The following is a 22200-nucleotide window of genomic DNA, read 5'->3' on the forward strand; positions in this document are numbered from 1 at the left end:
GGTTGTTGTGTGATGTGTTTAAGGCTCATATGAGGAAGGAATAAAAAACAGCCCATATGATGCCCCTTTCCAGTCTGTATCCTTGATACAATGTGTGTGTGTGTGTGTGTGTGTGTGTGTGTGTGTGTGTGTGTGTGTGTGTGTGTGTGTGTGTGTGTGTGTGTGTGGAGGTTATGAGGGACAGAGCAGTATAGAGAGGCAGGTGAAAACAGAGTTTATATGGATCCGTCCTGACCTCTGAAAGAGGGAGAAAAGCAAGCAGGGACGAGTTTATTAGATTACTACTGATCTCTGGTGACGAACTGCCCTTCCAGGCATACACACATAGGGGAAACGCAGACTGATTTCCAGCTCAGTAGTGCCACCAAGTGGACAAGTTATTTCAGACTCAACTGTTATGAGTTTAACTGCAGTCAATGCCTCTGATCTACTGCAAAATAACAATAGAACTTGGAGGGTTTTTTTTCCTGGCAAAATCAATGGTTTAATCAATAACTGATTTATTTCAACACTTTAGAAGAAAGAAATACAGCTTTATTGGAACTTTATGGTGCTACAAGGAATTTAAAAGAGAAAATAATAACATCGATTGGTTGTTATCAAGCGATTTAGTCCCTGTAAATCAATTAGAAGGTGACAGCAGTGTCTCATTTTGTGAGTTTTAGGCGTGGGGCGACCCCTTGCTTTGCATTTGAATCATAGGTGTGGGCCTCTTGAACAGTTTTTTTTACAATTCAGGCAGTCGCCATAAGGCACAAACACATATACACATGAGCATGATGAACAAACATTGTGGCCACACATAGTCTCCTCCACAGGTAAAGGTGAAGCTGTGAGTGCACTTGTGTACAAGTCACACATCATCTATCACTGGGTAATTGATAGCATACATGTAAATATGATGAATCCGTGTAGATTAATCATTTCTTGTTCAATAAAATGGTATACAATGGCTATTACAAGTTCATATAATGCTCAAATTAATAATCGGCGTTTGAATTACGATGACCTGTTGTTTTTTTTACTAATCGTGGCTCATGGGCTGCACTCATGTATTATTGTATGTCCCTGTGTGTATTTGTTGTGCAAGGATTCGGTGTCCAATCAGGGATTCCAAATGACCGACCACTTAATTAATCACCAATTATTGGACTATTCTTTTCAGCCACATGTTGTATCAACTATAAAAGTGTATATAAACCAACACCCAAATTAATATGAAGGGAAGTACGCAAAAAATAGTTTTTCCTCTTTTCAATCACCAAATGAGAATAGAAAAAAATGGCATACTGTTATGTATCAGATAAATGTGGATATTTCAAAAAAATATTGAAATACAATATTGTAGTTCAATAATTTTGTGTATTTAGAATCTGTGAACTGGTTCCATTGTGCCTCACTTAGTGAAACCAGTTGGAAGATTTATGTGTTTGACTGGTGAGATAAGATAAGATAAGACTTTATTATTTCCTCAAGGAAAAAAAAACAGAGTAAATGCAGAAGAACTAATGTCTAATAGAAGTAACAATAATGAAATGAAAAAAAACAATGAAAATGAAATAAGTCACGTGAGGCAGTAAACTTATACAAAGTGAAGTGGCAGCAATGATAATAGTAGTAATTCATATGGAATATTGCACATGATATTGATCCTAATATGGTGAAAACACATTTCACATATTATTTCTCAGTGTAAAATTATAAAATGCAGACCTCCATAAGAACAGATCTTTTCAACCCTAATTTAAAGAAGACCCGCCCCCCACCTTGTCTGTGATTGGGTTATCCCCAAATTATTCCCTTTACGGACCAATGATCACTCTTCATGCCTGAAGCTAACCAATCAAAGACAGGGTAGAGGCGGGACTATGTGGGGAATAGCTGCGTGAGTTTTCATTTCTTATGACGCACTCGTTTCTAACCAATCAGGTCGATGTTTACACCCGGGTGCTGTCGCGGGAACACACTCCTGATCCAAACACGGAAGTATTGGTTTCATCAGAGAGCAGCAGCTTTCCAGTGATTCACGTGAGTTTTGTCGAAATTAGTAAAAACATATTCCGCATGTAGGTAGATTAAGAAGTTAGCTTGCTGCTGGAGTCACTTAACGGTACTAGCTAACAAAGATGAACGCTAGCAGTTAGCAGTTAGCTTTGTAAAGCCCCGGCAGTATATAGGGATTAGGGACACATGCAGCATTTTGTTCCAGTGCTTCCACGAACAGGAGAAGCACCTTGGGGCACTTCTCTTCTAACGTCCACGATTTAAATCAATGTGACGATCGGAGGAACCGCTTTATTTTGACAGTTGTGACCGGAAGTGACACTGTTTCATCCTTTATTTTGACGCTTTACTGACACGGTTCCTTCTTCATAGTCATGTGTGCAGTAATGCATAACTATATATTATTATTCCCCATACTTCTTATTATTGTTTCGTCATTATTATTCTCTCTCTCTCAACAGTCAGGCAGTGATTCTATTCTTTATTTATATATTTGTGTTGAAACATTTAAAAACACAACAGTTATATTTTTTAAATTACAAGAATGACATACATCTCAGGATCTGAAAGAGAAAAACTAAATACTGTCCAGCAATAAAAGTCCTAATTAGCCAGACCAACAATGCAAAACACAAAAACATAACCTATATACCTTTGAAAGACTAATTATCACCTGGTCTAAACACACATTATCAGGTGACTATCATCAAACCTTCATATTGAGCATCTGAGTGTCTTGCTTGTAGAAGTCTCCAAAATGAAAAAAAAGTGACTAAAATAATCAGTCTCTTTGAAAGTATTTTATACATGATAACATAAGGTACCGCTATATACAATATCACAACTCATCACATTTACCCATTTTGTATGCTTAAAGTATGTCAGATATGCTGCACATATGAGGTATACAATTTTTTTTTTCCTCATTGTTTTTTTCAGTTGTCTGGGTTCCCATTGGCTGATGAATGGGACAGAATCACCATGTCTCACAGACTGAGCATGGAGGATTTGGATGAACAGTTTGAGCTGTTCTTAAAGGAGGTAACTCAACATTCTTTACATGCTACTCTGGTACTGATCATTGATTATCATTTCATCCTATAAGCATCGCTTGAATCACACAGCATGACAAACATCAGGGTCACTCAGTGGATGTTCATGCGTCTGTCTAATCCACAGCAACTTCAACTCTCCTACAAGTTAAAACACTGGATATTGTAACTTCTTTCATTTAAAAGCAGCAAAAAGGATATAATGGTTTAAAACACATCTTATCCTGAAGGCACCTCTCTGTCAGTCTGTTTCAGATGACTCCGTGGATCTGGGTGGCTCTGAGAAGCAGCCTTGTGCTAAAAGCAGTCAGAAATCAGCCCCGAAACCAGCAGCGCTTCGGTGGCAAGATGATGAAGACAGCGGTGGCGGAGCAGAAAGAGGTAATAATGAGGAGAGGACTCTGTGATAAAACATCTATCACACTGGACATGTTAGCCTTTGGCACTATTCATGATGAGGATGTGCAATAGCTGTGGCTACATCAATCGCCCATAAAGGTAGACTGAGGTGAAAATAAATAATAGAGGTCACTGACTCACTGGGGTATCCTGAGAGAGACAGAGGGAGGGAGAGCAAACGGAGAGGGAGCAGCATTATAATTCCTTTTTACTTTTTATATATATAGATGCACACATGTTTTATTTTTATGTTGATATTTTTATTTTAACCGTGTATCTTGAATAATTGTATCTTGTCTATTGTCCACAAGTTCACCTGAGAGTTTTATCTCTTGGTGTTTTTAGTTTTTTTTAAGTGGGCGGGACTCTGTTGGAACGATGTGATGTCAAGTCCTTCTCTGCACCAATGAGGCTTTAGCAACATTTAAATAACAATCAGATGAACGCAAACAAAGTCCTGATTATAAGATTAAGTTGTGTTTTTTTTTTTTTATAATTGATTATGTTTATTAGACTTTGATGGTTGCTTATTCAGACATGAATGTTTAATGTTGTGCACTAAAACTTTGAAAGCAGCCATAATCCTTAAGTAAGAAGCCTGCGCACCTCATCGCTACATGAGCTTTCACCACCTTGATCCCGTCCTGTGCTCTGATTGGCTGAAGTTGTGACTGACTCAGACTAGATTTCCAGCAGTTCTGCAATGCAAGCTTCTTTAATCGCTTCTTTGAAGAGTTCACATAAAGTAATTGGCGACTGCCGCGTTTTATTAATCAAGCAAACATTGATTAGCAATAGCTGGTATGACGTACTGCCAATGATGTAATTTTTACCGTCCAAAGCAACGCTGGACTGATATTCCTAATGCAGTGCTTGGATGTATGTTTATTGATATAATGAGTAATGCTGCCTTTTTGTCTTGGATTTATTTGATGTGTACTAAGGTCCTTTACCTGTTTCAGCAGTGTGTATGGAAACCAGACAGTCCTTGGTGTTAGACAGCAAGGCAGTTGGCTCAAGAGTAATAAACACATGTGAATGAAATTACATGTTTGTGTATTTGTAGTAAATTATGATCTTTCTTTTGTTAAGTAAAATGATGAGGGATTCATTTACACAAACGTTCATTCACACATTTCATTGGCTTTCTTGTTCAGGACTGTCGGGGTCTGGAAAGTCTTTCAGGAAGTCTTTGAGGAAGTCTCATGCTATTCAAGAGGAGGACGAAGGAAGTGTGAAGGAAGAGGCTGTTGTTCTCAGCAGAGATGACACAGAGACAGAGGGTGAGTCCACAGGGCATAGAAACATGTTTCACGTCAACCAGTAATGTCTGACAGCATCCCACAGCTAAGTTGTTAAAATGTTTTCTATTTTATTCCAAATGGGAAGTCTTTATGTGTGATCCTGCATCTCATTTTTCTCCTTTAACCTCGTGAAGATGTCAGGTTTTCAGTAGATTTCCACATGTGTGTGCAGGTGTAGAATCAATGAAGGTACCAGCTGTGGACATGAACACTATGGGCTTGGACACCCTGGAGGAAGAAGAAGAGAAAGCCATTTTCTTTGCCCAACTAGAAGCAGGACCCACATCTTCTATAGATTACTCCAAACTGAACAGAGAGCTTGACTCAATGAGTTCTTCCATCGGTTCTAAACTCAGGTAAGGAAGTGGCCTTGGTCGGATGTTACCCCCACAACAAGACTGAAACATACATGTAGTGCGGTCTCTTACTACACAATGACAAAAAGGCTTTTTTCAGACTTGCACTGATCTCAGACATTCTCAGGAGGAGCTGTTATGTGAGAACTCAAATGTCTGAATTTCTCCAACCAGCCCCCTAGTAAAAAACTTTGATACCCACTGATCAAGTTTTTTTTCTGTCATACATCATTTGCTTGTTGTTTCTATATGTTGTGTCTTGTACTGCACACAGTACATGTTTTTCTGGAAGCTGATTGACAGAAGTTCAAATGGCTTAATGCACATTATGCACTTTTAAAGGGAATTGAGAACCAGGTCCAGCACATTACCAAAACGTTTGTCAGGTGTCTGCTCTGTAGAAGAGTTAACCAAGATAATCTGAGTGATTAATTCCACAAAGGATAAAGTAAAAGAGGTTTGTCACTCATTTTCTAACGTGGATATCATTGTCATCATCATCCAGTTATACAGCAAATGGTAGGTTATACAACACAACATAAAACAAGGGATCTGACTGTCAAGTACTTCATGTTGGTTGAAATAGAAAAATACCAGTCTGCAAACTGTCATGTATGAGTATTCTCTGGAAGTATTGAATATATATGTATGTTAAAAACAAACTGCCCTTGGTTATAATCAGCACTCTTTGCTGCTACTGTCCTTGAAGGTCAGGGTTGTCACTGTGATGTAATGATGATGGCTATTCCCCCTCCAGGAATGCTGAGGAGGCAGTGGAGCAGAATGAAGATGGTCAAAGGAAGGCCAGAGTCACAGAGACCCCCTCTCTAGGTAAGAGTCATGAACCCTTCTGCAAATGTCATTGTTTTCTTTTTTATCAATCTTTATCTCGGTGCATCTAAATGAGAACATTTCTCTTTCTGCTTTTACAGGCTCTCCACACTACAGTGAGGATTTTGAGGATGAGGAGAATGGGAAAGATCCGCTGCAGAAGGTTAGTAATCAAATTCATTCTGAAAACTTTAATGTAGTTTAAGTTAGAACCTTAGTCACCTGAACACTCATCCATGTCTAAGCTTGAAAATTCCTTTTTGAGTTTGAAAAATCTGATGTATCGGCTGGTAATATTTTTTAGCTTAAACAAACAATCTTGATATGACTTCCTTTATTTTTTTCTAATTTTCACCTAGACACATGCAGAGGACATTTTACAGCTGAACAATAAACCTGTTCTGCCCTCTGGTGGAAACAGTTTGTAATACTGTACACAATGTACTTTAGTTGCATACTAACAATGTACTTATTATGTTATAGTAACCCTGTTTTTAAATAGGCTCACATAGTTTGACATTTCTGTTCTGTAATTTCTTGTTACTTGTCAGTCGATACATCAACATACCATTTTTCTATTCACTACAGACTTTTGGTATATAATAGTATTCCATCATACACCAACAAAGATATGTGCAATAAGCTAATATTGAACAATATTGTATTTCTGTGAAACACCGTGATATATAGCATATAATATATAACATATGCTTTCCTACTGTCTCTGTAAAAACATGATTTTTTTTTTACCTTGTGGCATAAGATGACACACAAGATAATAACCTGTGCACAAAAAATAATTCTTGTTTTGTCAAGATATGGAGCTTGTGAAAACAAAAAAATATTGTGTGTGCAGGTTATTATCTTTTCTGTACAAGATACAACTTAAGTACAATCTCAACTACAATATGCATCAGTTCTCCTAGGCAAACCTGCAAGCAAAGGCCAAAGAGTTATCTGAAAATGTATCTTCTATCTTGTTAACTGTATTGCAGAGGGAGATAACACAGAGAGAGAGAATCAAGCCACACATTGATTTGTGTGACTTAGGAAAAGGAGAAAAAGGAAAAAGAATTCTGCAAACATGGCACACAGTCTACAGCCTGAACCTAAAACACTACTTAGCAGCTTTACCATGTTCAACTCAACAAGAAGCCAAATAAAATAAACACACTCAGACTAATGCATCAAATACACCAAACACTGTGTGTGTGTGCAAGAAATGTAACAAAATATTTAATGTTAGTGTGCGCCCTGGAATCTACAGCCATAACAATAAAACATTTATGGGATATTTAATGATCAGCAACTAGTCACAGAGCACGGCCATGACACAACAGCGGCCAAGCTGCCTCCTGAGCTAAAAAGACGTTAACAGTCCAGTTTATTCAAGATCAACACATTTGACTGGAACAGTCTGTGTCAGACAGGCTGAGGTGGATCAAATCATGCTCCGAGCTTTGTCTTTGTTTATTTTAAAACAATCTTACATACCATAATACTACGTGGTTTATAAGTGTGTTATCTGTTTTCAGGAGTCTGAGATGTCCCCAATTATTGGCAAAGGTAAGACAAAAAAATAATAATTCATTGTTGGGTTTTGGAAAAGACAAAAATCTATCATTCAAAGAGAAAGTGGAATATGGTTTGATGACCATAGAGAGAATATAACATTACACTGCACTACAGTTAAAATTATGTGAATAATACTACCTCACTACCAACAATGTATGTGAACTCATTCAAATGTCTCAATTAGTATTAGTTCAAATTAAAGGTTGCCTGTAAATGAAGAGTATTATTATTACTCCTTCACTGTAGAAATGAATCTGTACCCGTAGATAACTGTATAGTAAAGTATGTCATAAATGGGATCTCTCTAACTGGAAGTTTCTCTCAGTTTGTCTGTTTGATTCTTTGGACGATACTGGTGGAGAAGACAGAAAGAAAGACACAGCAGGATCACTGGACAGAGGTAACACAAACACATAGGCTCAAGTAATAGCAAAGTGTTATTCAGTAGCATAATAGGTTGAATAAAATAAGCACCAGACAATGTTATGCAGTCTTGAAGTGCAGCTGCACCGAAGTATCACTTCACCTATTTTGGGTAATAATAGCTTGGCCAAATCATCACTCAGGCTGCAGCACATCCACCACCCCAGGCTGAAGCCTCAAGAAGCCCCTGGGCCTGACTAACAATACTGTCTCCTAAAGGCTCAGGGCAAAAAAAAGAAGTTTCTCCCTCAGGAACCCCACCTGCACAAAGTCCCCTGACCTATACCCATGTGGTAAGGAGGAAGTAATGTCTGACCTGAAAGCCTCCTGAGATATGGAGAGAGGAGCAGGTCTGTCCCCCCTCTGTGGCTGTGTTCACCCCAGAGGCTCTGATCACAAGCTGATTCCCAGTGGTCGACTTTACTCGCTGCATTCGACAGCAGGAGGTTTGACCCCAGCACAGCTTCCCACAAAGAGAGGCAGAGGTGGTGTTTAGCAGGTGGACGCCTGTAGTGTACCTCAAACGTGTGTCACGTGCAGCATTTTCTTTATTACACAGCTGAATTTGTTTTCTGTGCAGGCCACTCATATGTGAAGAGCGGAGGCTCAGAGATGGAGGCTCTCCATGAGGCCTACAGACAGATCCAAGTCGTGGAGGGTTCAGACGACCATAATCATGATTACCTGCATTCTCCTGTGGAAGGAGAAGGGAGGCTCCACAGATCTGTGTCTTCATCCTTCCCTCCTCAACATGGCAGACTGTCTCTTCAGCAGGCTTCTACCAATGAGTCAGGTCAGACACTGCCCTACTGTAAACATTAATTGAGGCAACAGGCAGAGACTCTTTTTGTATTTTATAACAGCGTTACAAGCTGTTGCATCATTGCTAAGTCTGCTAGTTGTTTTCTAAATTGTCCAGTGAGTTAAAAGTGGTAAACTTTTAAATATCAGATTTTCTTTTGGTTTCTTGAGGAGACGGCACAGGTTCAGTAAACTCAAAATTTGATGGGCAATGAGAGAGCCTCTGAAATGAGACTGTACTAAGGTGTTTACATATGTTATGATCATTTTTAGGAACAAACTGATGTGAGCAGAATAATTACTTTGTGTTTTTATATTCAGATCTTCCCACTGCAGAAGAACTGATGAGGCCCATCCGAATAGAGGAGGATCATACTAGAGGGTTCAGCCTTCAACCTGTCAGGTTAGCACTACAAAATCCAAGATGGAGAGCAGAAATCTGAGAGCACAGGTTTAGTGACAGAAGCAGCCTGAGTGTGAGGAGAAGGATTCACACTGAAGCACAAGACATTTGTGCAAATAATGGTGTTTTGGAGTGCAGAAGAATTGATGCAAATTTGCACAAGAACTGGACCATGTCCCTAATCATGTATTACGGTCCACACCATCAGGTATAGAACACACAGTGACAAAGAAATACATTAGATGTCTTGTAAATGATGATTCAGAAACAAATAACCTTCCACATTTCATACAGGTACAAAAAATAAATCATGAATATTTGGTGAAGAATCTCAACTAAATGCTACCACCTCGTAACATAAAAAAAGCTTGACAGTTCTTATCATGACCAGACATAATTTCACTCATACAATAAGAGATTCAGATAGGCCATTTTCATATGAGGGACCTCCTGAATTGAAATGTTTTTGAATAAAACATTTTCATAAATAGAGGAATTTCTTACACTAAGGACATTTATTCTTTTAAATTGAGAGCAACTGTCACAGAGATTAATTCTCGTATGTTAGAATTTTGATGCTGATTGCACAGCTCCTCTCAGTTGGAACCACTTTTGTCAACACAAAATAAACTCTTTCAGGGCTCATTTTACTCTTAAACATGAACTAAAGTTGTCTCTCAACATTCATTGACACACATCAGTAAGTTTAATAGAGTTTTCAACACATTAACAATGTGAAATACATACAATTCTCTACAGCTCTGAGGAGAAAGCTTTGTCCCTTGAGCAAGCCATGGTCTCACACGGCCCTCTAGTGACCAAAGATTGCAGCAACAGCTCAATAGTCTAGTATAGATCTTACATCATGAAGCATCAACCTTCGTCGCACCTCTGTGGCTAAACGGTTTGAGGAAAAGTCACAATTCTGAGCATGAAGTATGCTGAAGGTCTTATGAATATTCTGAGCACATTTGAGATCTATATTGTAAACCAGCCAGGAGCAGGATGTCAAAGTATAAAACACTTCCTGTCGCCAGCAGGTGGCGCTTTGACGATGAGTCAATATTGACATGGATCTGTTCAGGCCAGGACTCTGATCATGTATGAATAGTTTGAGGCTGATTGGACAACGCACAGACGAGTTAGAACAAAACCCCTATTTTTTGGCGAATTATCAAACTTTGACGCCACGCCGCAGTCAAACCGTGTGACTTACCCAAAAACTTTTACACCATATTAAACTCATATTGTTAAGATGACACTCACTGAATTTGATCTGACAAAAGCTCTAGGAGGAGTTTGTTCAAATACAACATGTGTAAATTGCAAAAAATGTCCACTTAATTCAAAATGTCCGACTTCCTGTTTAAAAAATTTACTTTCTCATCACAGTGCTTTGCAACCTGTCCAAGAAAAAACATCCTGCTCCTTGGAAAGGACTTTCCCTGACGTGCCTTATACAGAGTCACAACTGAAGAGTCCAAGAAAAGCTGCTACTAAGATAAAGGGAGATAATGAACTGAACTCCCCAGACCATCCCAACCGTGACCTGAAGTGGAGCATCAGAGAGGAAGTAGAAAGGCTGATGGAGGATCACAGCAAGACGACTTCTCACAAATCCTCTCAGGCTGGCAAAGTTAAGAAACAACCGGTGAGGCAAACTTCAAACTTTTCTCCCTTCAGCGGTGCATGGATTTGTGGTTGCTTTTATACACATTTAACAAATAAAATGTGTATTTTTAGAATATATAAAAGTAACAGTCTAATGCATAAACAAAACAAAGTTAACCTAAAGATTGACATTGCCTGAAAACCCAGTTTTTAGCAGTGCACCTTCAGAACATACAAACTGGAGATATAACTGAGATAGTTTTCTTCGTTTTACCAGAAAACAGCTACAACACGTTCTTCTGGTGAGATGTGTTGTCTTTTAGTACAGCATCTTATAACCATGATGAGTTGTGGATATTTTCCCCCAGGCCTCCCGTAGCTCCACCGTTTCTCATCCTTCCACGTCTTCAGTGAGGAAACCAACATTGGCTTCTGCGAGAGGCAGGAAGGTGGAGGAGAGAACAGCAATGACCTCCAGGTTGTCAGGGATCAGTAAAACTGCTGCTGCAGCCAAAAGCCATTTACCACAGCGTCCATCAACAGCTACATTCACGAAGAGCCCAGAAAGAGACGACGACACAGGTTAGTAGTTCGTGACACTCACACACAAAATATATATAGTTATCAAAGTGTTCTTGTTGAGTTTTTTTTTTTACTCTATGCTAAATTAGTTTTCTATCCTATTTCGTTATTTTGTTCCTTTATAATGAAGGAGGATGGTGTGGAGGTGTGGAGGTGTGGAATCAGTGTGTCATGTTTATATCTGTGTTCGAATGAAAAGCTACTGACCAACTTCTATATTTGTTTGATTAGCAGAGTCAGCTCTCAAAGTGAGCAGTGAGCTGGTGGCATCTGTTCAGTCCTTAGTGGGCGTCCTCCAACAGCAGATCAACACAAGCAGTCCCCAGGAGACCAGGCCGACACATCATCTTCCAAACAACAATGTAAGACAACACTGGACATCCAGACTCTGAAAACCCTGAATCAAGATCTTCAGCATGTATTTTACTTTATATGCTGTTCTGCTTGGTAGAGATAGTGGTCAGCCCCAATATTAAAATCAGACTGTTTTAATGTGGAAAAATGTGAACAGACTCATAGTTGTTTGCACGTCACTTTATGAAGGATTTAATATGAAATACAATGAGCAAGACCTGAGTCTCTTCCAAAGCTGTCATCCATATGCTTGTTAAGCAGTTTTCAGACATGACCTCCGGATGATGTGTGGAAAATTGGAGGTTGCTTTTCGCACATGCACAAGGCAGCAGGAGATTATCCACTCAGACGTGTTCACAACATTCGGGCGAGGGGCGGAGTAGCAGACAGAGGCAGGATGTTATGTATTGATCACATGAAGCAGCTTTATTCACCTGCTTTCAATGCTTGTGTTTCCTCTGTACTCGACACCTGGTGTCAGGGAACATCTGGAGTCGCACATCACTGTTTGTGAGACTAGTGACACATGACAATTAATATGGCCAATTATTGATTTGTGCACTTCTAGTGACGTAATTATCACTTTGTAGACACATATAGCACAAATTCAGATAAATCACCAATTTATTGTAGTGCCCAATTGTTAGCTGATGGGAAGCTTCTCTTCTCAGACAATTTGACATTAATGGCGTTAGCTCAGATTTGGTTCGCCACAGATAATCATTCATCTGATATCGGTGTTGATGTCTGACTTGCAGAGGGATGAGAGCAGCTCTCTGGTGACGGAGCTGAGAGCCGAGCTGGCTCAGAGAGAGAGGGAGCTGCAGAAGATGAAGGAAGGAGCAGAGGAGCTCAACTCACTCAGACAGCAGATCTTCCTCCTGCAAAGCAAGGTGTGAAAATGCACTGAAATGTACAAATGTTCATTCCAAACCTTGTACCCATGTTTGATACATGTCCCAGTCTGTGTTTACTACACTGTGTGTGATGTAGAGCGGAGGCTGTTGACGGTTGACGCCTCATTTTCTGGTATAGCTTTAGTAAGTCCCCAACTGTTTTTCAGACTAATGCAGGTTGAGAAAAAAAAAGAAGAACACAAATAAGGTTATAGATGAAACCCTGATGATATATTGGTAGAGCCAGGTGTTTTATTTAATGACATGACAAAGTGAGTCAGAAAGTTTCTCTGAGTTAAGAAATAGTAACTTTTTTGTTCTGCAGCTGTTTTGTTACTGCAGAACAAAGAGTGAATCAAAGGAGCTGAGCTGCAGGAAGGCCTCTTTGTTTGTCATATTACATTAATGATTTGAATATAGGCTTTATGTGTACTGTGTAGTTGTAGTGTGTGTAGATTGAATATGGTGCCTCAGATTTGCAGATGGTCAGTATTGTAGGAATACAAAATATAAAAGAAGTGGCTGGACTTTTGTTTCTTGTATTCCTCAGCTGCGAAGTGCAGGAGAAGCCAATCACAAGAAGAAACGGGCCGAGGCCACAGATCCTGCAACAGAGGAAACGCTCCAAAAGATGGATAAAGAACAGAAAGAGCAGGAGATTCTCATTAAAGGTTACCAGCAGGTTTGTCTCCTAGAGCTCCTCATCAGACACAGTTTGCAGATTTCCTCATTAATGTCATCACGCTCCTTTTTGGCATCAGGTTGAATATGAAATGTTGCCAAATAGGGGCTTTTGTGTTTCGCTTTGACATCAAATCCTCTGCTTTGTGATCTCCCATTTCATGTACATAAGTGCTGCTACTGATACATAAAAATAAACAAAATGGGTTTTATTTTGACAGTTTCCCTTTTAAAATACACTACTTTTATGTTCCCTAGATGCTACAAAAATTTGTATTAAATGTACCATAGTGCTACAAGCTCTCAAATATTAGTTGTAGTCCTGTTTATATTTTGAAAATCATTCTTAAATGGGTAGAAATACATCTAAATATGCAAAATTGTACCTGTTGTATAGGTTGAGTTATCTGTCATTATGTAAGTGATGCAGTCCATTCTCACTGAGGTGAGGCGCCTCCTGTTCCTCATTATAAGACATGGACAGAATCAAAGTTTAATTTAGGACGGCACTGATTAATCTGTCAGGATCAACACAGCTGCAGCGTCGCTATTTTACCACAACACATGTGGACGTGTGGACGTCAGTGTGTTGGAACCATTCAGAGTATTCAAACTGCCAGAAAGGACATGACAGCCTTCAGTTAAAAATCAAGTTCAAACTTTTACACCAACGTAAAAATTACACCTGTTTTACGAAGCTTAGTTTTGACATTGAGTAACAGGCCACTCCCCACAAATCAAGAGCAGCCAGATGGTGACCTGTCACCTCTACATCGTACTGATTCCATCTCAGCCATTACCACACAACCTTTTCATTAATGAGCAATGTGGGAAAACTGAAGTAAAAAGCAACACGACAAATTATAACACCATCAGAACAACACACAGCTGTAAGGCACCACATGCAAAAACTAAAGAATGATGTGACTTAAAATACAAACCTATTACATGTTGTGTAGTTCTTTTTCTTTCTGTGTCTGTCTATTTCCATTTTTATTTTTTAATTCATTTTCATGTTTTTGATATTTGTGCTATTAAACCATTTTTTGCAGGAGAATGAGAAACTCTACTTGCAGATGAAGGCTCAACAGGCCCAGAGCAAAGCTAACGAGGAGGCCATGTTTAACGAAAACCACAGGCTGCTGAATGAACTGACTTTCGCAAGGTGAGAGCTGAAACTTGAAACATTCAACTCAAAGGAAATTCTTTCAAATAGGGCACAAATGTTTTTGTCCTTTTGAATGTCATTTCTCCAGAAAGAGAATTTTTTTCAAAACATGTGTAGTTCCATATTTTGATATTGTCTGTGACATTTTCCGTATGCAGCACGGAGCAGCGGAGTAAAACCTCAAGGCCTGTGGGAAAAGTCTGTTTAATGGATCACACGCAACGCATTACAGACTTGTTAGCTCAAATAAACAAATTCCAGGTAAGTCCCACGATTACTGAAATACTGTTCGACAGAACATCTGTTTCATTCTCATCACTTATCATTAAAATGTGTGTGTCTGTGTCCAGAGGAATGAGGCTAAGCTGTCTGAGGACATTCACAGACTGAAGCAAGAAACGTATGCTCTGGAGGGAGAACAGCAGCTACTGAAGAAAGAGAGAGACTTGGCTAAAGCCCAGGTCGTCTCCACCTCAGGTGAGTGGTGGAGATGTAGTGTCCATATTTGGTCGATTTACATGGTGAATTTAATAACATGTTTACCTGCTGTAATGTTCAAAGTACACATTTGTTGTTTTAGCACTCGGTCCGCCTCTGTTTGGTTGGCTGGCCTCTTTTGTAATTGGTCAGCTTCTTAGGTGTTTGTGTTGGAAAGGTCCCACCCCTTAGCTAAAGGCTTCCTGATCAGCTGTAAAACACTGCCATTATAACCATTAGGTGGCCACGTTGAATGTCACATGGTGACGTAGATGCTTTACTGAAAAACAACAGGAATACAAAGGAGGCGTTTCAGGCACTTAAGGAGCAGAACTTTCTGTGGAAGTGAAAGACTCACTTTGGCCTTTGTTACATAGCAGAACTTGTACATGCACACTAAAGGAAAAAACAACATCTAGGCACTTAAAATCCAAAGAGCACTGAAATGTTAGAGACTAAAATATTAGAGACAGCTCCCAGTTTACCAGTAGACCTTTATTCTGTATACGTACAAGTGATATTTGGACAACATATTCATTCCAAATATGTCATATAGGTGATAACACGTTTGAGATGCGTGTACTGGAGGAGAAGCACAAAGAGGAAGTGTCAGGCTTGAAGAAGAAGCTGCAGTGGTTTGCTGAGAACCAGGAGCTTCTGGACAGAGACGCTGACAGACTGAAGGCTGCTACAGCTCAGATCCAACAACTCACAGAGCAGGTAACATGATGTTATATGTTATGTGTATAGTGACAGGAGGAGGAGAGGGTGATCCACTGTACAGAAGTCTGTGGGTTGATCCCTGGCACCGACAGTCTGCATTCCGAATTGTCCTTGGACAAGATGCTGAACGACTGTGCTGACAGTGTGCTTCGTATAGAAGCCCTGTAGGAATGTGTGTGTGAATGGGTGAACGTGACTTGTAGTATTCCGTTTTTTGAGAGGTCAATAAGAGTAGAAAAGCCCTATGTATATACAGTCCATTTGCCATGTTAGTATACTACTCACATTTACTATAGTCTATATAGTCTTATGTTCCTTTACCACATACATACCTATGTATTTATTTATCCCTCCCTTTATTATTAGGACTGAATCATTAAATGAAGCAAATCTTCATTTTGAATGATTTTATCTCGTCTTCAAACTTAATGTCTATAACTGAATCTTAGTTGCAAACTAAGGATCATGTCCTTACTGAACACAAATGATAAGTGTGTCTGAGATGTGTTGTGTGGGCATTAACAACTGTGTGATGCTGCAGCTGCAAAAGGAACAGAAACCTTGTATCAGTTATGATGTGAAGGATGACATTGCTTATGGTGAAACAACAGGTCGTCTTCGTTTCAGGTGGAGAAACTGAAAGAAGATGTGGGCAAAAGAAGCGGCGAGCAGCAGAGGAAGGCAAAAGAGAAAACTGTGGACACAAAGAAGATGCAGGACCTGCAGCGACAGGTTCCTCCCACAAGCAAACAAACTTATTACGCTCTCTCTCTCTCTCTCCATTACTCAAGAGTCTGTCTCAATTCACCAGGTGAAGGAGCTGGAACAGATACTCAGAAACAAGAACCCAAACTCCCTGCCTGCTCTAATATACGCTGCAGCCAGCGCTGCTGCTGAGGAGGATGTGGACACTGCGAAGTCGCCCAACAGGATCGTCGCTCTGCTGGAGGCCAGGATTCAGCGTCTGGAAGCCCAGCTGGAGAGTCACGATGAGGAGGCGAAACGTAGCCTGAGGGCCATGGAACAACGGTTCCACAGTGTCAAGGTACAACTGATTTAATGCTACATTTTGTTCATATTGTGATAACTGATCTCTGATGTAATAACTAATCAGCATTTATTCAACAATTAAAATGAACTCTAAGCGCATGAGCAAAAATATTCTCTGGTCTGATGAGATAAGCATCAAACTCAGACCTCTGAGCACTATGTTTGCAGATCACCTGGCGTATACCATCACTACTTTGTGAAAGCAGCCTAATGTTATGGGAGGTTTTGTCAGCATTTTTAGATTGAGTGATAAGATCTAAAAACAGACACAATCTTTCTCTTAAAATAGATGAACAGAAAATATTAAATTTGTTTGTTTGCTCCTTTCAGCTCCGCTACGAGCAGCAGATCTCGGAGCTGGAGCAGCAGCTGGAACCGAAACAGCAGGTTGAAGAGGTCTGCTCAGAAGCGGTGAACCAGCCGTGGATGTCACAAGTTCAAACTCTGGAGAAACAGCTGCAGCAGGAGAAGGAAAGCCACCAGGAGAAAGAGAAATCCCTCCACGACCAGATTGAGTCTCTCCAGCAGCAGCAGCAGCAGCTCAAAAACAGGGTCAGCACAGAAGTTGACCTGCTCACTGAAATGCAGTAGAAACCTTTATAGAGAAATGCGAAGTTCTAATCGAGACCTGAACCTTTGGCTTTTCTTAAAGGAGAGATATGAGGCTTTTTCAGATGTCATGTGACATCACATTGCCCCACATTTGCATAATCCACACCCAGCGGCTAGTCTGGCACACACCTGAACAAAGCCAGGTAAAACAAGAGCAGGGGTCAACAGAGTCGGTAGAGCTAGCCAATCAGAGCAGACTGGGCCTGATCAGTAGGCGGCCCTAAAAGAGACAGGAGCTAAAACCAATTGTTTCAGACAGAGGCTGAAATGATGAGCTGCAGCAACGGACATTATGAGGAAAATTCAGTCAAAATTCAGTTTTCTGGACAAGTAATAACCCATATTCAAATTATGAACTTAAACGTTTATAAAATGTCTCCTTTAATTACATATAGTCAAATATACAAAAAAAAGAAAAAGTTCAATATTACTTCCCTGTACAAACTAATGTATACCCCCCCCTCCCACCACCTTGCAGGCCCAGCCGAGTCCAGGCCGACACCAGCGCCACGCCGAGGCAGCGATTGGAGTTCGATTAGAGCGGTTGAACCAGGAGCTTGCCACCAAAACACAAACCATTCAGGATCTTACCCGCACGGTGGAGAGACTGCAGAAGGAGAGGAGAAACATGCTGTCTGTCCCCAGCCCACGAGCAGACACCCGCTCCACAGAGAATAGACGACAGCCAGGCCCGACCAAGATCCTCAGCTCTGTTACTGCAAAAGACACATGTGGAGGAGAGGAAACATTTCCAGCTGCTCACAATGAGAAGACCTACCAGCCCACAGCCTTTGCAGGTGGGAACGTTGACTTTCCTCTGCATGCTTACATGAATTCTAAAATAAGTTATGCATGAACTGATATTCAAATAACAAAATTAGCTGAATGAAGCAATTATTTCTTTCACTTAAACTGGCACTATCCGCTGCTTAGGACAGACCCACACCAAATAAGTAATGCAGATGTACGTACACTGTGATCTTGGGTGCATCATTATTTACAGAGATGGAAGTTTAATTCGCTACATAAGATTTCTGCAGTCTCCTCTGCAGTTTGCAAAAAATGAATGAAGAGGAACGTGGAATAAAAGAGTGACTGGTGCTGATAGTTTTCTCATTAATGTCTCCTGAAGAACTCCAGATCAGCCAAGCAACCGTAAGGGTTAGGGGGTTAGGGTTGACGTAAATCTGCTCAGAGCAGCATTACATGTACAGGTTCACATTTTTCAAGCCTGTTTAATACCTATACTGAGATGCCTTGTGCTGAAATGATCCCAATGGTACAGGTGGGGGTCAGAGTCCACAGAGGATCCCTTTACTGCAAGTTTGAACAGGAAGAATAATTACAATGACCAAAGCCTTCAATGTTCTTCAAATGTTCATTTGAACCCCCTCCAGAATATTTGGGATGTTTGAAATGTACTGTTGTGTCCTTTTGACAGGAAGCCATATCTCAGAGGTTCTGCAGGAGAACCAGGCTCTGACTCAGCGTGTGGGGCTGCTGGAGCTTCAGGCGGAGCAGGAGAAGAAGGGTTTAAAGGCAGATGCTGTACAAGCCAAGGACGAGCTGCGCAGGTATGTGTATTTGTGTGAACCCATCATCAGATGTCTCCTGCAGATTGAACTAAAGGATGTTATGTGACTTTCTAGGCTCCAGGAGCACTGTGCTGAGCAGCTGTCCTCTCTGAAAGTAGAACACCTCCAGGTGTTAGACAAGCTGCGGGCCACCCATGCCCTTGAATACTCAACCTCAAAGGTGGCTGAACAGGCCAATACGATCGACACTCAGGAGGTACAGGGCCACTAACACACCAGTTTAATGACAACAGATGGTCCTGAAGGTTTCTGATGATTTAAATGTCTACCTGCAGATAAAGCTGAAACATCTTCAAGAACAACTGAAGGAGCTGCAGGGAAATAAAGATGCACTGACAGTGTCCAGGACCAGAGAGAACGCTCTGCAGAGGCAGGTGAGAGGAGTGCCAGGTTTTACTCATGTTGTTGGGACCTACATCTGTTTACACATCACATTACAGGAACAAGTCGTCCTTATGGGGACAAAAATCAAGTCCCCGAAACAGCTTATGTTAGGTTAGGTTAGTCCTGGTGTTAGGGTTAGGCCAGTATTACAGTTTTTCTGAATTGCTAAAATGCATTTCCTGAAACTCCCTCTCCTTTTCTCCAAACTTTAAACACAAACCCCAAAATTCAAGCTACTCTCACAAAACCTTTGACTTGTCTTGCAAAATCAAACAATTGATTCAAAAGATGTTATCTTTACCCAAAACAACTGCCCAAAAGCTCTGCTGTCAGATAACACACAAAGCCGGACAATGCATAAACACTACTCAGCAATCATTACGCACTAAATTCAAAATACTGTGCTTTGGTTCCTTTGGTGCTTTTTGGCAACAGAGCCAGAGAGCTATTTGTTTGTTTTATTTATTTATTTAAATATGTTTAATTCTAATTCAAATGTCAGAATTAACATTCTTAAGAATTCAAAGTTCATTGCTCTTTGAAAGGGTTATTATTAATATGCTATTATCATTGGTCTGAAATGTTTTGCTGAGTTGTAATTCAAGAAAAATACAAAATGTCATTAAATTGGCGAAATAACACAAAACTGTCTTCACCAACTTCTAAAGTCCATCTCTGCTCTTCAGGTGTTCCATTAGTATTTAAAATTTTTTAATTGTTTTGTCATAAGTTGTTTCTGCTCCAGTGCCAGATTACCATGCGTCAGTGTAACCAAGATAAAATGTACCTAAGTAGTTTTTTTCTTTTAACCCTTTAATAGTAAGTGTTCTTGTCCACCTTGTGTCCAGCTGACCAAACTGCTGCAGGAGCTGAAGGAAGCTAAAGAAGCTCAGAGCTCAGAGGTGAAACTCCTCTGTAGCCTGGAGAGGAAGATCCTCAACATGGAGCTCAGACACCAACAGAGAGAGACGGAGCTGCAGCAGGTACACGTGATGGAAGACATCGCTCTTCACATACATTTGCATCTGGAACACAGATCTTTCCACTTTAACTCTTGTAGCTAAAAAAAAAGTTTAGCTTTGGGGCAGACAACAGTGAACAGACAACAGTATGGTACTGCCATAGGTTTTCATTTGCATTTACTTGAAAGCTGAGAAGCTTTTCCAGAGCTGGATGTGTCTCACTGGGTGAGTGTGTCTTTCGGAGTAGGGCAGCTGCCCTGAAGGTCGTGTTCCCTGCTACTTGATTTATTTCCTGAATAACAAGATGAGGAAGTGATGTTGTAGTAATCAGCTGTAGAAAAACATTCTTTGGTTTTTATTCCTCTGTTTTGCGTGGTCTCACAAAACCTCTCAAGAACATCCTTTTAAATTTGGCACAAATGTTCACGTAGACTCACGGATTGACTGATTATATTTGAGTGGTCAAAGGTCAAGGTCGTCTCACAAATCATGTTTTGGTTTGTTGAACACAATATCTCAAGTCTGCCATCAGCGAATTTCTTCACAGACCAGTTGACTCAAAGATGAACAAATTTGATCTCAGTGGTCAAAGGTCACGGGACCTCATATGAAACAAAAAATGTCATAGACTGAAACTGCACTGGTTGTTGGAAGCAACAACTTCAATGTGTTATTTCTAGTTCTGTCATCAAAAGACAAATCTAGTGATGCAGCGTTTGTTGATGCTGCTCTGTGGATTAAAGTTAAACTGGCGACCCAAACTCTCAACCTACTTTAACTACATTCTCACCCCAGAGTACTTGGGGCTTTGTTCCCCTGCTAGCCAACTCCTTTGTAGACTCTGATGGGTTTACTGAACGGATACTTGCTATCCTCTAAATGTCACTCCCTGTACCTGCAGGATATCGGAGGCTCGTGGCAGATGCTGGAGCCTCAGCAGCAGGCAGAGGTGGAGCGATGGAAGAATCTGGCCCAGGACAAGAGCAGAGAGCTGAAGGCTTTCCGTCTGGAGCTGGACTCCATCCTGGACGTCCTGAAACACCTCCAAAGACAGGGAGTGGTGTTCCCTCCCTCCTGACCCCCCATGACAACCCACAAGAACTGACTTAGTGGAAGATAAGGCTGATACTTGCGTAAGCCAAAGATGGACAACAAAAGCAACAACCAGCATGTCATCATTAGACTTAATAACACTGTGATATTGTTCAGTGTGAACAATGTTTTCTTCTCCAGATCAGTAACTGATTAAATATTAGCAATATTTCATGATGACATGAAAATCTGAAATATACCCACAACGTTTTAAAGTTGTTGCGTTGTAAAGAATATTAATACACACTTGTTCTACCTGTTCATAGTTTGTAGCTACATTGTATTTTTTATGTATATTAATATAATTTATTTAAGGTGTAGTGAAAAATAAATGCTCTTTTTAAACCTTTGTCTAACTAAATTGTTTTCACTTTGTCCTGCCACCCACTCCACACTGGAAACACAGGACCCGCTCCCGATGTAAATATAAAATATTTTAATATAAAAGGGCCCATTCTAGGGTAAAGAAAACAACAATTCGTAGAATTTAGATGAAACACACTAGTGAAAACCTCAAATTTCTTTTTATATTCAATTTCTGCCAAAGGATCCGTTTCACATAAATCTTTAACACAGAATATATAGATTATAAAAACACACAACCATACAGAGTCCGACTCATTATTCAAACTTCCAGAAATGACATGACAGCCTTCAGTGAAAAATCTAAACTTTTACACCGATGTATATATTACACCTGTATATCATGTTTAGACTATAACAGCGGAAAACTGCTGAGGAAAAGGGGAGTTAATGCTTAGATGGGATTAAATGTTTGATTCTGCAGTATATGGAAGAGTTGTAGTCGATCGTCTGGGGTGTAGGTGAGTCCATTGCTTAGGTATTATTGTGTAATTGTCCCTTG

The 22200-nt window shown here is 40.2% G+C and overlaps 1 protein-coding gene across 2 annotated transcripts; it reads left to right on the forward strand.

Annotated features, from left to right (window-relative positions):
* Positions 1-1908: 1908 nt before the first annotated feature.
* On the forward strand, positions 1909-21684 carry cep162 (centrosomal protein 162). 2 transcript variants are annotated; one of them, XM_034611935.1, is made up of 30 exons: positions 1909-2028; positions 2944-3045; positions 3302-3437; positions 4613-4738; positions 4932-5115; positions 5873-5946; positions 6048-6109; positions 7482-7512; positions 7847-7921; positions 8525-8737; positions 9067-9148; positions 10541-10799; positions 11128-11341; positions 11573-11703; positions 12454-12588; positions 13142-13273; positions 14325-14437; positions 14599-14701; positions 14791-14917; positions 15474-15637; positions 16268-16372; positions 16452-16685; positions 17021-17242; positions 17781-18099; positions 18744-18876; positions 18952-19093; positions 19173-19271; positions 20130-20264; positions 21145-21296; positions 21379-21684. In XM_034611935.1, the coding sequence occupies exons 2-30, from the start codon at positions 2986-2988 to the stop codon at positions 21440-21442; spliced, it is 4026 nt and encodes a 1341-aa protein (XP_034467826.1). In that variant the 5' UTR covers positions 1909-2028; positions 2944-2985; the 3' UTR covers positions 21443-21684. The 2 variants fall into 2 exon arrangements, with proteins under 2 accessions (XP_034467826.1, XP_034467827.1); XM_034611936.1 differs by having other exon boundaries at positions 11576-11703.
* Positions 21685-22200: the final 516 nt, after the last annotated feature.

Source organism: Hippoglossus hippoglossus, chromosome 16 (genome assembly GCF_009819705.1).
Source record: "Hippoglossus hippoglossus isolate fHipHip1 chromosome 16, fHipHip1.pri, whole genome shotgun sequence".
In the NCBI taxonomy this organism is placed as follows: Eukaryota; Metazoa; Chordata; class Actinopteri; order Pleuronectiformes; family Pleuronectidae; genus Hippoglossus; species Hippoglossus hippoglossus.

Bases quoted from the DNA above. Each gene is read 5' to 3' on its own strand.
- cep162 (XM_034611935.1), top strand. From the start codon at position 2,986: ATGTCTCACAGACTGAGCATGGAGGATTTGGATGAACAGTTTGAGCTG. The intron at 13,274-14,324 runs GTTTGTCTCCTA...CATTTTTTGCAG, and splicing joins TCATTAAAGGTTACCAGCAG to GAGAATGAGAAACTCTACTT. The intron at 14,702-14,790 runs GTAAGTCCCACG...GTCTGTGTCCAG, and splicing joins CTCAAATAAACAAATTCCAG to AGGAATGAGGCTAAGCTGTC.